Source organism: Musa acuminata, chromosome BXJ1-6 (assembly GCF_036884655.1).
Source record: "Musa acuminata AAA Group cultivar baxijiao chromosome BXJ1-6, Cavendish_Baxijiao_AAA, whole genome shotgun sequence".
In the NCBI taxonomy this organism is placed as follows: domain Eukaryota; kingdom Viridiplantae; phylum Streptophyta; class Magnoliopsida; order Zingiberales; family Musaceae; genus Musa; species Musa acuminata.
Genome location: NC_088332.1, coordinates 16,356,846 through 16,371,149, shown reverse-complemented (window position 1 = coordinate 16,371,149; position 14,304 = coordinate 16,356,846). Strand labels below are relative to the sequence as shown.

General features: G+C 44.2%; 5 protein-coding genes across 5 annotated transcripts; 2 read left to right on the top strand and 3 right to left on the bottom strand.

The window, feature by feature from the left end:
- Positions 1–508: 508 nt before the first annotated feature.
- Positions 509–2,043, bottom strand: LOC135676519 (uncharacterized). The gene is made up of 2 exons (XM_065187795.1): positions 1,311–2,043; positions 509–974 (listed from the first exon to the last, which is right to left on the bottom strand). Exon 1 carries the CDS (start codon positions 1,976–1,978, stop codon positions 1,370–1,372), a length of 609 nt encoding a protein of 202 aa, XP_065043867.1. The 5' UTR covers positions 1,979–2,043; the 3' UTR covers positions 509–974; positions 1,311–1,369.
- A 904-nt stretch (positions 2,044–2,947) lies between these two features.
- Positions 2,948–3,731, top strand: LOC103988515 (protein BOLA2). Its single transcript, XM_009407055.3, has 4 exons — positions 2,948–2,995; positions 3,124–3,282; positions 3,365–3,387; positions 3,453–3,731. The coding sequence occupies exons 1-4, from the start codon at positions 2,963–2,965 to the stop codon at positions 3,634–3,636; spliced, it is 399 nt and encodes a 132-aa protein (XP_009405330.2). The 5' UTR covers positions 2,948–2,962; the 3' UTR covers positions 3,637–3,731.
- A 3,159-nt stretch (positions 3,732–6,890) lies between these two features.
- On the top strand, positions 6,891–9,787 carry LOC135676517 (soluble inorganic pyrophosphatase-like). The gene is made up of 9 exons (XM_065187793.1): positions 6,891–7,108; positions 8,088–8,216; positions 8,311–8,339; positions 8,615–8,680; positions 8,801–8,908; positions 9,116–9,181; positions 9,260–9,380; positions 9,456–9,537; positions 9,603–9,787. Exons 1-9 carry the CDS (start codon positions 7,051–7,053, stop codon positions 9,643–9,645), a joined length of 702 nt encoding a protein of 233 aa, XP_065043865.1. The 5' UTR covers positions 6,891–7,050; the 3' UTR covers positions 9,646–9,787.
- LOC135676518 (histone H3.2) lies at positions 9,727–10,405 on the bottom strand. Its single transcript, XM_065187794.1, has one exon. The coding sequence runs from the start codon at positions 10,258–10,260 to the stop codon at positions 9,850–9,852; it is 411 nt and encodes a 136-aa protein (XP_065043866.1). The 5' UTR covers positions 10,261–10,405; the 3' UTR covers positions 9,727–9,849.
- An 895-nt stretch (positions 10,406–11,300) lies between these two features.
- Positions 11,301–12,127, bottom strand: LOC103988512 (RING-H2 finger protein ATL78). Its single transcript, XM_009407051.3, has one exon. The coding sequence runs from the start codon at positions 12,071–12,073 to the stop codon at positions 11,516–11,518; it is 558 nt and encodes a 185-aa protein (XP_009405326.2). The 5' UTR covers positions 12,074–12,127; the 3' UTR covers positions 11,301–11,515.
- Positions 12,128–14,304: the final 2,177 nt, after the last annotated feature.

Below are 14,304 nucleotides of genomic sequence, written 5' to 3'. Positions count from 1 at the left end.
GATCAACCGGTCAAACCGATGATGAGTCAACGGGTCGTTACTCGAGCTCTTTTTCTCTCATATTTTAATTTCACTCGGGATGATCTTGCTTTGATTCCCACTGCCGACGCATCTGCTACGGGCCAAATGAGCACATCATTCCACAGAATGGTGGTGTGGAGGTGAGCTTCTCCACATTCCATTTCTTGTGAAAAATCCATCAGGGCACTGCCAAGAAAAACACTGCCCTGTCCTGGGCTTCAGTAAGAGACTCCATAAACAGGAAGAGAATAGATTTGAGGTAGCAGGTAAACAAAGTGATTCATTTCCACCAGCATTTCTAAACCACAACAAAAGTCCTGTTCATTTATGAAGCAATCGAATCCACATTAAACTCAAAAGTTGTCAACCACAAACCATTTAATGATCAACAATACATGCACATCAGTGCTTTGTTGGCAAGCTGAATCACCTCTCATGATGTTTGTTTCTCTCAGTACAATAATATGGATGAGACAAATCTATAACATCCATCAGATTAACCTTTTCGGATGATTTCACAGCAAATAAAATTGATACATCCTCAATTTCAATATGTTAGAGTTCCAAGTTTCAGACTGCCAATCACAAACCTGAGGAACAGTCAGTTCACAGTATTGCAGTCGACTGTCTCTTGATCAAGTGCAACAAAGGATACTTCCAACCTTTCAGTATAGCTATTATGCTGCATAGAATGGTAGCTTAATAGGCAAGGCTTCTACCACAAAGACAATGATGGTAGATCATCAACATGCTTGTGGGTGGAGGAGAACTAACTATGGAACTCATGCCCTCGGATGCAATGCACATTTAGTGAACCAACTTACGATCTGCTGACACAGGCAACTTTTTCTTAATTGCACCTTTCTTTAGTGATCAGTGGCCACAAAAACAACTATAGATGGAAGACGGGCCTCGTTGCAATGAGTCTCACAACTCATCCATGTACCTTCTCCCTACAAACAAGTCATTAAAGTACAATGTCCTTCTTCATCCAAGAGTGTAATATAACATAATAAATCCAGTTAATGAGCATCCCAAATCAAGCTATGCTAAAACTTGGAAGAACTGCAATCATGCACTCTTTATTACTAGAATGGATCGATCGAACTAAATTGTAGAGCATAAATAAATAGTAGATAGATAAATATGGATGAATAAACACGAGGTTGAGAACAAGACACGTCAAACCATGCTGATCTTGCATGGTTGACCAACCGTGATAGGTAGCACGGCTAAGCATTCATCATTCTCCAAGAATGGTAACAAGCAGAGAAGGATCACCCACTCACCATCTCAGATCCATGTCCATCTCACCGGGAATGCCCACAATGTGACGGAATGGAAGATCCTAGAAGCAGAGGAGGACGACGGAGGCGGAGACCATGAAGCCGAAGGTGCACATGAGGAAGCCGAAGTGCAGGGCCCAGCTGCGCTTGAACTTGCCCAGGTAACTCTCCGGGGGCTCCTGGTAGTGGATCTCGAAGTCGGAGGGGAGAACGGGAGGGGGCTCGGCGCCGGCAGCGGAGGCGGAGGAGGAGGAGGAGAAGCGTAACTTAAGGAGCTTGAGGCGATCGGTGGCGAGGGCGAGGGTGAGCTTGTGGCAGCGGCGCTGGTACTTGAAGCCGTTGATGCAGCGGAGGGTTTGGGCGACGGCGACGTAGAAGGCGAGGTGGGCGAGGGAGAGGAGGCCGATTGGGGTCCAGCAGTGGCGGCACTGGAGGCGATCGGGGGACGCCCCCAGCTGGGCGGCCAGCACCACCGCGAGGAAGAGGAAGAAGAGCTGGAAGAGACGCCATAGCTCCTTCTTCTGCGTGTCCACATCGCGTTTCTTCTCCAGGATCTTCTCGAAGTGGAGCTGGATGATGGTGTTCAACGCCTGGAACGCCGCCTCCACCCCCACCGCCCCATCGCCCCCCTCCCCCTCCCCGCCGTACCCGACCAACGTCTCCGCCGCCATCCTTCGCTCTGTCTCTCTCTCTCTCTCCCCCCTGTTTAGTAGTCGGAGTGGATGCGAGGTATTTAGCAGTTACACTGCGGTACAATGTGCCGCAAGTGTCATTTAGGGCCTGCGGTAGAATAGCAGGCGACCCCTGCCTGAGTTTTCGATTTTATTATCATCTTTCTAATGAAATTAAATCGATAATTATCTTTTTTTAACTCTCGATGAAGGATTTATTTTTTAATTGGCGGAAGAGGTTTGGGGCGGATGGTGGCATTAAAAGCCGGAGCACGTGAAAGCGGTCAGAGTCTGTCCTTGTGAGGTGCGGGGTTTTGGTTTAGTCTTCGCCCAGCCTGACTTGGTCGGCTCGAACGCGGGGTCCACGCGACTGCTACTGACTGGGAGTGGAGCCCATGGGCACTGGGACAGCGGTGCCCATCTCTTTTCGGCCTTCTCCTTAATTATTCTTCAGAGAAATGAAGACGAACCAGTCTTAATCCCCTCCGTATTAACATAAAGTATACGTCCTTTGTGTCTAAAGTTTCTGATCTATCTATTCGAAGATTTCAAAATAATACAGTACGATAGTGACACGTGGAAGATGCCTAAATCCACGAGGGGAACAATCTATCATCGATAAAAGGATCGTTGCTCCATGGTCCCAGATTTAATGCATGATTCCACGACCTCATTTATGATAAGAAGTTGAGAGGTTTCGTTAGGTATACTCCCAACATAGTTTCTTTTCATTGGATATGCCCCTTCTGCTCAGCTTCATTCAAGAAAATTATCATGCTATCGATATTTTCTACTCGATTGATGTTCTAAAATTTTCTGTGAACCGAATAATTCTCCCTGTAGTGGCTGTGCATTCCATCCCCTTCAATTCTGCTTTTCTTTATCCGTTTTGGAATCAATCCAACACTTTCGGTCGTCGGCAGAAATAAGTGGCCGAGAAAAAGAAGAGAGGCAGAAGAAGTGATTCCTTGAGATCACACAAAGATGCGGTCACAGAACGATATACATCGCTTTTGGGTATTCTTCTCTGAAAGATTCGTAAATTTTCTATCATTATCTGTGATGCAAAATTTCGCAATCACGAGGAAAACCATCGGCCTTCTCCACTCGCCGATCTTATCGATCTTGACCGTCCATCACTATAGCGACGGCCACGACGCAAGTCACGCCGCTTTAAGAAGGGAGCCCGAATCCGGAGAGAGACACAGGTCGTCGAGGACGAGAGGGAAGATTGTCGAGACATGGGGGTAACGAAAGAAGAAGTGGAAATCGCTTTGAATTCGAGTCTTAACCCTTCTCATCTGGTAAGCTTCGAATCGAATTCTCAGCTTCTACGAATATGTGCAAACCCTAACGATTTTTTTTTTTTGGTTTCGGGCATTTCAGGTAGTGATCGATACGTCCGGAGGGTAAGCATTTGTTTTTCATTTTATCTTTGATTTCTTTGTTTGGTTACGGTGGTGATTGTGGGAAGGTGCGGAGCGAGCTTCGAAGTGACTATCGTGTCGGAGCACTTCGAGGGTAAGCGGTTGCTGGAGCGGCACCGCCTTGTGAACACGGCACTGGCGGAGCAGATGAAGCAGATCCACGCCCTCTCCATCAAGAAGGCCGTCACCCCTGCCCAGTGGAACCCCAACCCCACCGCCTCGCAACAGTAACCGCTCCATCAAGATGCCTCTGCTTCTGTCGGCATAGATATGTGTACTGCTTTCAGGCTTTTTAAGAATTGATCTCAGTTATGCTTTTTGCTTGATGGCTTTTGGTCTTCAATTGAACCCCATGTTCACTATATACACAAAATAAATAAATATACATGTAGCACCTAGTAAAAGTAGTTCAAGTAGGAATCTTTCTGTTTTTTTGGTTCGATAGATTGGCTCAAATTGTGTTGGTTATACATGATAAGCATTGCATACTCAGCATGGCGATTTAATGTGGCAATTTTATGTTCATTTCATATGTCTGGATGGGAAATTTTAATGTGGCAATTTTATGGCCTAAGAACGTTATGTGATCCTTTTTAATTTTCCTAATCGACAGACATTTGGTATCTGATGTTGCAATTATTGCTTATAGTGATATGTAAGGTGTTAGGATTACCATAATAATTGTTAAGGATTCAGGTCATCCTACATGTGGAGAGGATTCAAATCGAATCAAGGTCCACTTCCGCACTTGTCATAGGCTCAAGCTGTAGTGTTGGTAGAGGGGATTCAACAGATGTTTTTGTAAAACTGTGTCTGGGGCATACCCGACAAAAGCACTTATGGTTTCTAAGTTACAATGGGTTTAGAGGATTAAGAAATGTAGTGAGAGAGTTCTCCTTGTTGAGGACACATCTGGGGTTTTTATAGTATGTCGGGATGACCATTGAGCCTAGGCATGGTTGCTATCGGGAATGGCTGTGTAGGTTGCCTGTCCTTTATTGAGCCATGGGATCGTGCATCGAATCGTCGGGCTACGGTTATGGGGTAACGAGCCATCTAGGCTGAATAGGCTTGTTGGCGTAGAGTTAGCATCCCTGTTGGTGCTGCGTCACCAACGTTGTGAGATAGGGCCTTGTCCAACATGCTGGCTAGGTGGGTGTGACATCAGGCATATCACGTGTCATATTCACATATCAATTATAAATTGATAAGAGTTAATTGTTTGTGATGAACAACGATTTGCAGAAAAGTTGAGTTAGATCAACGAAATAACTTCAACGATCATTGTTGGTTATTGGTAGCCCTTAGTCAATGATGTACATAGTGATTGGTATGGTTTGTAGATTCATATCTGTAATGTGTCCTCCTTCCCTGATGAACGTTATATTCTCTCTTTTGAGGGGTTAGTTCAAGTAATTTATAAGTTTAGTTATATGACAGTTGGAGGTAAAGCCATCAGTGAAAATTTTGTGCTTGTTCATTGGTAATTCAAGGAAAGCCCATGTATATATTATGTGGAACGAAGACAGGAGAATAACATCATAAGAACTTGATCCTTTTTTATTGTGAAATCTAAAGGAAGTGAAATTCCATATAGTTGTGTCGATCCTATGAATATAGCTTTCTTTCTAATTGGAATCTTTCTTGCATTACAGTGACCTTCACAATTCATTGTGTTATTTACTTGAAAGTACATTACATCATCAAAAGCTGAGCCAATTCTTTAACAAAAGCTCTTCTTTTTTGTAGAACAGCTAAACCCATTCTTAGGTTGACTTACCTACAACCAACTCTGTAATTCCATCAGGCCTGGCTTGTCTGAGTGAAACAAAAATATCAGTAGATTATGTTCCAGGAAACATGATTTCAGGTAAGAAAGACTTCATCCTTGTTCATGGAGTTGACAATATTGCAGTAAGCGGACTGTTATAACAAGTTCTGAATTTAATGTCGGGAGATACGGGTTGGATTATATTTTCTTCAGACGTTGCATTATAAGCCAGCATCAAGTAGGTCAAGTCTTTCTTTAGACCCCTGTGCAGGCAGTCTGTTTTGAAAGTTCCATTCCTCGGCATTTCTCTTGCATGAATATACAAGTCACTAATTGGGAAGATGTGTAGCTCATTAGAGCTTGTGCTTTGAAGAATGTCTGGCTTCACACAAGCCTGTTTAGATACTTACATAAGGATTCTAGGTGTAACTTGGAAGTTATGCAAATGTGGTGTTTGGATTTCATATTTGATGTCCTTCCTCTTGTGAGTTGATAACAAGGGGTTGGCTGGGTATTGAAGTAAGCTGATCAAAGTTCATTTAGTTGCCAAGTATACTGAAATTTGTTATATCTCTTTTTCTGTGTAAAAAGCAGTGGAAAAATTATAGTCAATATCTTTGCTGTGGCATCTGAAGAAATTTGATGCTGTTCAATTTGAATTGTGATCGGTCCATTAATTGAAGCATGTTTGCTGCCTAATTGTGAAGTTGTACACCTGTTCTGCCTAGTCATTGTGACACTAACATTCCATGAACCCACAAAAAAAAAAAAGAAAAAAAAAGCCTCTGTCACATTTGTATTATCTTGCCCCATTGATCTGTTTGCAAAGATGTGTTCTGTGATCTGGTTTTGAAGGGAGACATGCTTGTTTAGTTGTTTAGATTTCTGTGTTTCTCTATAGGATGACACAAAGATCAGCTTATTTTGGCCATCAGTATAGCTTGGCTCTGGTTATTGTTTACTACGCTCTGTGCTTGTTTCAACTTCCTTCGAGATGTCTCAATTTGATTCTGACATTACAGGATAGTGTATCCAATGCACACATAAAATCGGATATGCTCATCACCACTGTGCTCGGAATCATTTCTAAATCGTACTCTATGATTATGCGATAAATTGTTTGGATGAAGGACCGGAAATCAACCAAAATCACCCACAAAACAGTAACCAAAGTATTTTATATCTTGAATGCATAGTTTATGGCAACGGCTTGGCCTAACTCGAATGAACGTTTCCAAACGATCAATGCTTTTAGCAAGAAGGGCTCCAAATGGCAATGAAGGGTACCATATCTGGCCACGCTCATTGATTCCGATGTACGTTTCCCAACCAACCACGAGAACAAAAGCCAAGAGCCAACTGGGAAACAACAACACGTTAATGTGAATCCGGTGCACGTCTCACCTGTCTCATCCTCCAATAGACTTCCGTCAACGAAATGATGTCTGCCGATAAAGTGCCACGTATTGCACACATGGAGACAGTGAAAGCCAATCTGTCTTATCCCCCGCCACAACTCGCAAACACCGACGTGGTTCCAAGTCCAACCTATCCACACGCCGGCCACTAACGACATGACGAACCCTTTTTTAATGATCCGATCACCGTTTGCAGTCTTACTGACACCGAGCTTAACGTGTCGTCCGCCGAGTCAGGTAATATTCTTGTCAACGAGGCACCTCACAGTTTGCGGTGGGCACCGAGTTAACCCGCCTGCTGGGTGGCGGTGAGGTTAAACGCCGGTTCTTGGACCGGGGACAGTTGGAATTTCTGCCTCATATTGACTTGCGGATGGAGCCGGAAATGGTCAGAGTTCCGCGTGCCACCGCTTGCCTCCACCTCCCTCTTTAAAAACGAGGCAGTTCGCAACAATCATGAAGCATTCTTCCACTTCGCATAGATCTGATCGGGGAACTACACCGCGCTTTCGAGGTGATGTGCTCTTCCTTCTTTGTTGATGCTGTGTTATGTTGTTCTGGTTTTCGTGTCGTGTTGGTTCCATGAGGTTTTGCTGCTCATCCTTGAAGACCATGTATCGTACGTTTCGCTAGGGACGAAATATGGGTTTTGGTTCGAGGTCTGATCAGGGTATCTATGCTGCCAGTATTATCCCTTTACTTGTATGATTGATCAGTGTGCCCTCTTTCGAATTTTCGATGACTCTGTGCAGCTTTAGGTCTATAAGTAACCTGTTTGATTAAATGCGTGCAAGCAGGAAAACGGGATATCATAGTATGCAGCAAACAAGAAATAGATGTCAAATAGATTTAACTTTTTTACTCATAAGTTGAAATTCATAAAGAAGGATTCATACATGCTTAGATCATTCAACTCTCCATAAATCAAGGTTTTCCTATGATTAATATATATAAAAGGATAAAATGTGTGCATATGTGGAGTGCATAATACATAAGACTATATTCTATTGCTAATCTCCTCTTTTTCTAGTATTAGTTGCCTCTTATTTGTTTTTTCCTAGCATCCTTGATCCGATCTCTGATCATTGTGCAATTGGTCACTTTTTTACTGCTGAGAGGGGGGGTGGTTGTTGGCAAATGGCTGACTCTCTTTGTCAATTACAGAAAAGAATCAGTCAAAAGGACCAAGCATTGGGAGGAAGCTGACTCAAACTGTGCATCAGAAAAAAATGTGGGACACCAGTAGTTGACATTTAGGCTTTAATCACCACAACAAAAATAAACAATAGCCACCTTTAGCATCAAGACAAGTCCAGAAAACTAGTTGCAGCAAGCCCTAAACCTGTAGTTGTAGTTCATGAAAATGAGAATCTTAGATCAACTCTGATTCATAATTCTGCAGGTTGTTTTTTAGGTGACAACAGTCTGCTTCACTTCTTTAAGAGAAGCAACCACATACAGAGCAATGACATTTTATAAACTTTTGGTTGCAGGAAAAATGAGCAAAGAAAATGGTACAGCTTCAACAGAGAGACGCCCAGTTCCACGGCTGAATGAAAGGATTCTGTCGTCACTGTCGAAGAGATCAGTAGCGGCACATCCTTGGCATGATCTTGAAATAGGTTTTGTATCTCAGTACTGAATAATTGTGGCACTGTTTGCATCTAAAGCAGCCTTAAGTTGTTGAATGACCACTTAATGAATGACTATGTGCAGGGCCTGAAGCTCCGGCTGTGTTCAATGTAGTAAGTATTCTCTTGCAAGAAAACATGGTTAGGTACATGAACGAAATAAAATTCAATGACATGAAAAACTAGCGGTGACAATTTGCGTATGCATATCATATGTATGTTTTGTACCACTAATACATGTCATATGTATGGATCTCTTTCTACTAAAAGAAAATAGACATGTGAAGGAAGACAGAAATATCAGAGCTGATCACCTAATCTCTTTTCTTTTCTAAATCATTTACTGACTGCTATTGTTGATGTCATTGTCATTCTTTGAATCAACATAGGTTGTAGAGATCACAAAAGGGAGTAAAGTTAAATACGAGCTCGACAAGAAGACAGGATTGATCAAGGTGCGTGCATGTTCTTCTAATTGACACCAAGCAAATACCATCAAATGTATAATAGATTCTTCTTTTGCCTGGATTATATCCTTCTGTTAATACTGTTCAGTCGCTGGACATCTCTCCCAGGTTGATAGGATCTTGTACTCATCAGTGGTCTATCCTCATAATTACGGTTTCATTCCTCGCACACTTTGCGAAGACAATGATCCCATGGATGTTCTAGTCCTCATGCAGGTTAACTTAAAACTTATTTATTGCATCCTTTTCTTTTACGATGCAGTTGCGAAGACAATGCTTGTCGTTATCATTTGATCTCAAACTATCAAATCCACGCCAAAATTTGCTTCTTCTAAAGAAAATTCTATCTTCACGAAAAAGCACACAATTTGTATCCTGATCACAGTGATTACTGATTACATGCAAAACCAAATGTTGAAGCAGGAGCCAGTGATTCCGGGGTGCTTCCTGCGTGCCAGGGCTATTGGACTTATGCCTATGATCGATCAGGTAAGTCTCTGATTCATGAGCCAACTCATGGACGCTCAAAGAACCGAGACTAAATACCGGTGGTGGCTGTGGTAACAGGGAGAGAAAGATGACAAGATCATCGCAGTTTGTGCCGACGATCCCGAGTACCGTCACTACAATGACCTCAGCGAGCTGCCTCCTCATCGTCTTGCTGAGATCCGCCGCTTCTTCGAAGATTGTATCCTTCTCTGAGACATGGTGGCCTACTATGCATTTATTGTTCGGAATGGCAATCCCTTGACAGGTTGTTCAGATAAGAAAAACGAGAACAAAGAGGTCGCCGTTAATGAGTTCTTGTCTACGACAGCTGCTCGTGAAGCCATCCAATACTCCATGTAAGTCGATTCAACCTGAAGCGTTCCAATGAAAGCAATGCCTGATCGGTGGGAACTTTTTGCAGGGATCTGTACGCGGAATACATCTTGCAGAGCTTGAGGCGGTAGAAGACTGGAAACGGTTGTTATCGGTCAAGCGGAGCGTCAAGATTCGTGCTGTTGTATTTGTTTCATTCAGACTTTATGATATGCATGTCAAAAGACCATAATATTATCAATTAATTAACAAAGACCCACTCGAATTACAGAATAGAGTAGAATAGATGAAATGGGTCTTAAGGACTCATAAAACAGGAGGGGATAGGTCGGCTATCAAGCCCTCTCCCCGCGGATCCGACGGGCGAGCTGGATATCCTTGGGCATGATGGTTACCCTCTTGGCGTGAATGGCACAGAGGTTGGTGTCCTCGAATAGGCCCACAAGGTAGGCCTCCGCGGCCTCCTGCAGGGCGGAAACGGCGGAGCTCTGGAAGCGGAGGTCGGTCTTGAAGTCCTGGGCGATCTCGCGGACCAGGCGCTGGAAAGGCAGCTTCCGGATGAGCAGCTCCGTGCTCTTCTGGTACTTGCGGATCTCTCGCAGCGCGACTGTCCCGGGCCGGAAGCGGTGGGGCTTCTTGACGCCGCCGGTCGCGGGGGCCGACTTCCTCGCCGCCTTCGTCGCCAGCTGCTTCCGCGGAGCTTTGCCACCCGTGGATTTCCGCGCCGTCTGCTTCGTCCGGGCCATCTCGTACGCGAGCGAGGAAGGATTCGAGATTGAGGATTGGAGATGCGGAGATCAATGGGGGTCGGAGAGGCAACGGTGGGAGGTTTAAATCGAGAGGGGAAGAAGGCGGGAATTAGGGTTTCGAAAAGAGGTTTCGAGGATGAATGCGACGATTTCGAACGTCAGATCTGGGACGACTAAGCGGGTCAGATTCGCTGTGTTGATAGCCCACGGATATCGATCCGTGTGTCATCTGAGGCCCTCTCTTGTGCTGCCACGTCTTAGTCTCTCCGTCTTTTCGCTGCAAATCACCTGCACGCATTTAACATCCACCGCAACGCCTCTCTCCGTCAGACCGCCGTGGGTCCCGCGTATTCGTTGGTTGATTTCGTGGGTGAGCAACTGGGGTGAAACAGTTGAGGGATGGAACATTAAGACAATAAGAATTGATCGGTTGAAGTCGAATTGACTCTTAGAGATATGATAAAAATAAAAATAAACACACACTAAGTCGAAGTATTTTTTTTAGTATGAGTAATACGCGATAAATACATACAGATAACTAGGAAGAATTTTGTGTTTTTCTTATAAAATATGAATTCATTATAATGACCAGATAAGTTATATCTATTTATATATATTCCATAGTCATATTACAAAAAGCCGATGTCGATCTTGTTGCAACTTTACCCTGACTTCTAATTGATGTTATTAGTAACAATTGACAAGTTGTTCTAAAACATTTCGTGACACGCGCCTTTAAATCTCTTTTATCCATGATATTGTCCATCATACCGAACACAGTCAACGCAGTCTTCTTCTTAAAAGTTTTCACCAAACTAATTAAAGTCAATTAAGGCATGACTTGACTTTGGACCATGTAATTGGTCGTCATAAATCATAGTGGGATGATCATTTCCATTGAACCAATACATAAATCATAGGAATTGTCATTCCTATTCCATGGTAATACATCTAAACCTGGCTTTGTTTCCGAGGCTAACTTCATCTTTGCATTGAACCAACGGCAGCAGCTTCACCAGTGTAATCTTCCTCAAGACTTGATTCAAACTAGCTTGGAGTTATAGCAATTTAGTTCCATCATCTTAAGACCAAAGATTGTCCAAAGTATACATTTATATAGTTATAGACAAACTGGTCATGACATGTCCAAGTATACCACACCCCAATTCAGAAAGATCATGAAGTATATAGCAAACCAACTCGCACGCCTATCGTCAACAATACCTGCTCCAGCGTTTGAGACTGACCTGACTCAACTGTGCACACCCACGGCCCCCACGTAACTCGGTAGACTGCGCCGGCACGTCGGGCACGATGGCCGCGAAGCGAGCCACCGGTCGACGCATCCGACGTGGAACCCGTGGTTGCACATAGGCAGCAGGCGGACGCGCTCCCCGGGCACGAACTCCCACAAGCATATGGCGCACTCCGGCCCCGCCTTGGGCACCCCCATCCCAGGGTGGTAAACGAAGCTCGACAGGGCCGTCAGCGCCTCCTCCCTCCCGCCCCCGTCGCGCTCCCAGCACTCCAGCGGGGCACAGGGCCTCGACCGCGCCCACTTCAGCACGACCAAGGCGCAGCGGGCGATGGCGTTCACCGCCAGCGCGCAGACCACGGAGCAGACGAGAACGGCGAGAACCATGACGACATTGGCGTTGAGCGAGTCGTCCGCGCTCGTGGTCGAGCTGTGGGGCACAGCGTAGGAAGGGGCGTCGGACAGCAGCAGCCGCCTCGCGTGCGCTTCCTCGTGCTGTTGGAGGAGGTGGAGGTGGCTTAGGGTTGAAGGGGCGAGCAGCGTAGGCGCCCACATGGCTCTTGCTGCGCTCGTCGTCGACTCTCCGTGAGACTCGGTGCGTGGTATGCATCGGGGTGTATATACGCAGAGAGAGCGTGAGGGGGAAGCGATAAAGGCGGTCTTGTCTGGGAACAGATAAGTTGTACTTGGTGCGATGAGTTAAGGTCTCACCCCCGCACACTAGCGGTCCAAGTACACGGTGGTTCCCGGATAGCTGGAACGTAGTGTATGTAGTAACCGAGGAGCAGCACATCTTAGGATCACGGTTTCTAGTGGATTCAAATGGGCTCCGCGAACGTAGAAGTCAATAACACGGTATCCCTGAACGCACTCACAGCCGCCACCATTCTGACCCATAAAGCGTTCACATCTCCGATTTGGAGCCTCCACTACGGATTCCAAACGCTATGGTCCGGTCTTTTTTCTCGGCAAATGACCGTCAGCCACGTGTAACTGTTTCTGCTAGAATCTATGTGGACGTGTCTATCTGCGGGTGGACCTCGTCGGATCGCGGCCCAATGAGATGGCCTGCAACCGGTGACGAGGACTATCAAGACCACGCTGTCACTAGACATGAGTGGGCACCTTCGTTGCATTCAACTTAAGCCTCCACTGATTGCATCTCCCACTTATCTAAAATAGTTTTGCCTCACATCGGATTCCACTTGACAACCTCTTTATATTTGCATATTTGGGTCCAAGCGACGTCTTTGTCTTATCTTGCTCGATCCTACCGTAGCTCAGACTTCTTTTACATATTTTTAGGTTAATTATATATTATTCATGTAATAATTAGTTATCCGATTCTTATATTTTTAAAAATTATCTTAAGATCCTTATGAAAGTAAAATATTTAATATTGTTTCTCCTTATATCATCAATTCTATTGACGAAAATATCATATGTATTATCATATGCAAGAGATAATACTAAACCAAGGTTATAAAGATAATTTTGTAAGATTAAAATTCAAAAGAGAAACGTTTTGTTGGGAAATGAAATGAGGTAGTGCTATTCGATTGTTGCATCTTTTCTCATTATATCTTCGAACGTTTTGTTGAGAAATGAAGTGAGGTACTCCGTAGAAAGGTTCTTTCTCTCTATCTTGTGATCCTGCCCCCTCCTCATCCATCGAAGCCATAGAAACAAAATGTTTTCATAGAAGTTATAGAAGAAAAAATTAATATCGATGAAAATAACATTACTAAATTATCTCTAAAGCCTATTGTAATATCATTTTTCGTACATGATAGTAAGTACAATATCTTTGTCAATATTGTCGATAGCGTAAGAAGAAATAAGATTAAATATTTTACTTTCATATGTGATGGTGTCACGAATATCATCGATTGGAGTGGTTGGTTCACTATCGAAGGTGTAGGTCCATCCTCGCGTCTCCTCCATGCTAACGTGGTGACCCAACATAAGAGGTATGTATGAAGGCTATCTATCGGGGGTGTTCTAGCTTAGGAGTGGAGAGGTCAGGTAAAGGGATTGGGGTCTTTTTGACTACATGATCTTTTCTCGACCACCGAGTTGCTTTCCTACGCGACAGGTCAATGTCGAGGGCTACCCGACTCGACCCCTCTAATACTTAAATTAGTGCATTGCAAGAAAAGAGAAAGGGTAGTATAAGTTGTATATTAGAATGAGTGTAGCCCCCCTTTAGCGTGAGTTGATAGGTAGCTTTTATACTTAGGCGCTTGGTCGATCTTATTGGCTTTCTTACTGATTCAAAGGTAAGGCTAGGTTAAATAATTAATCATGATAGCGAAAATCTTTATCCTCTCATCCTTTAATCTTAGTGAGGCGAGGGAGTTAAGGTGGCCAACCTACCGATGAGCTACACTTGAAGGACTATTGGGGCTATTGCCTTATCGTTGGATTCCCTTCCTTCTTTTATCCAAGCAGGGAACAATCTTCATGTCCTTCATTTGGCAGGAAGGATTACTAAGGTTATGCCATACTATCGGTCATTAATGCGAGGCAGATTGGGCCACACTCAAGATGTGGCATCGTCGAGAGGCTGATGACTTAGAGCCCTACTTTGGTGTCTACTTCCGTGATGGATAAGCTAGAATGAGACAAGATTATCCCTATCATTTGTCCCCCCTAAGAAGGGCGTCCTTCGAGGCTTCAAATATAGTTTCTGGAGGACACTCTCGTATAACTCAAGCACGAGCTTTTTCTATTGAGGTGTGCAACCTAGATGGATGTCCACCTTAATAGGTATTCTGGTTAAGGTA

Excerpts from the sequence above, each read along its gene's own strand:
- LOC103988515 (XM_009407055.3), top strand. The coding sequence starts at position 2,963 with ATGCGGTCACAGAACGATATACATCGCTTTTGG. Across the intron at positions 2,996-3,123 it reads ACGATATACATCGCTTTTGG|CGACGGCCACGACGCAAGTC; the intron begins GTATTCTTCTCT and ends CCATCACTATAG. Across the intron at positions 3,388-3,452 it reads GTGATCGATACGTCCGGAGG|GTGCGGAGCGAGCTTCGAAG; the intron begins GTAAGCATTTGT and ends GATTGTGGGAAG.
- LOC135676517 (XM_065187793.1), top strand. The coding sequence starts at position 7,051 with ATGAAGCATTCTTCCACTTCGCATAGATCTGATCGGGGAACTACACCG. Across the intron at positions 8,217-8,310 it reads TTGGCATGATCTTGAAATAG|GGCCTGAAGCTCCGGCTGTG; the intron begins GTTTTGTATCTC and ends GACTATGTGCAG. Across the intron at positions 8,909-9,115 it reads ATGTTCTAGTCCTCATGCAG|GAGCCAGTGATTCCGGGGTG; the intron begins GTTAACTTAAAA and ends ATGTTGAAGCAG.
- LOC135676518 (XM_065187794.1), bottom strand. The coding sequence starts at position 10,260 with ATGGCCCGGACGAAGCAGACGGCGCGGAAATCCACGGGTGGCAAAGCT.
- LOC103988512 (XM_009407051.3), bottom strand. The coding sequence starts at position 12,073 with ATGTGGGCGCCTACGCTGCTCGCCCCTTCAACCCTAAGCCACCTCCAC.
- LOC135676519 (XM_065187795.1), bottom strand. The coding sequence starts at position 1,978 with ATGGCGGCGGAGACGTTGGTCGGGTACGGCGGGGAGGGGGAGGGGGGC.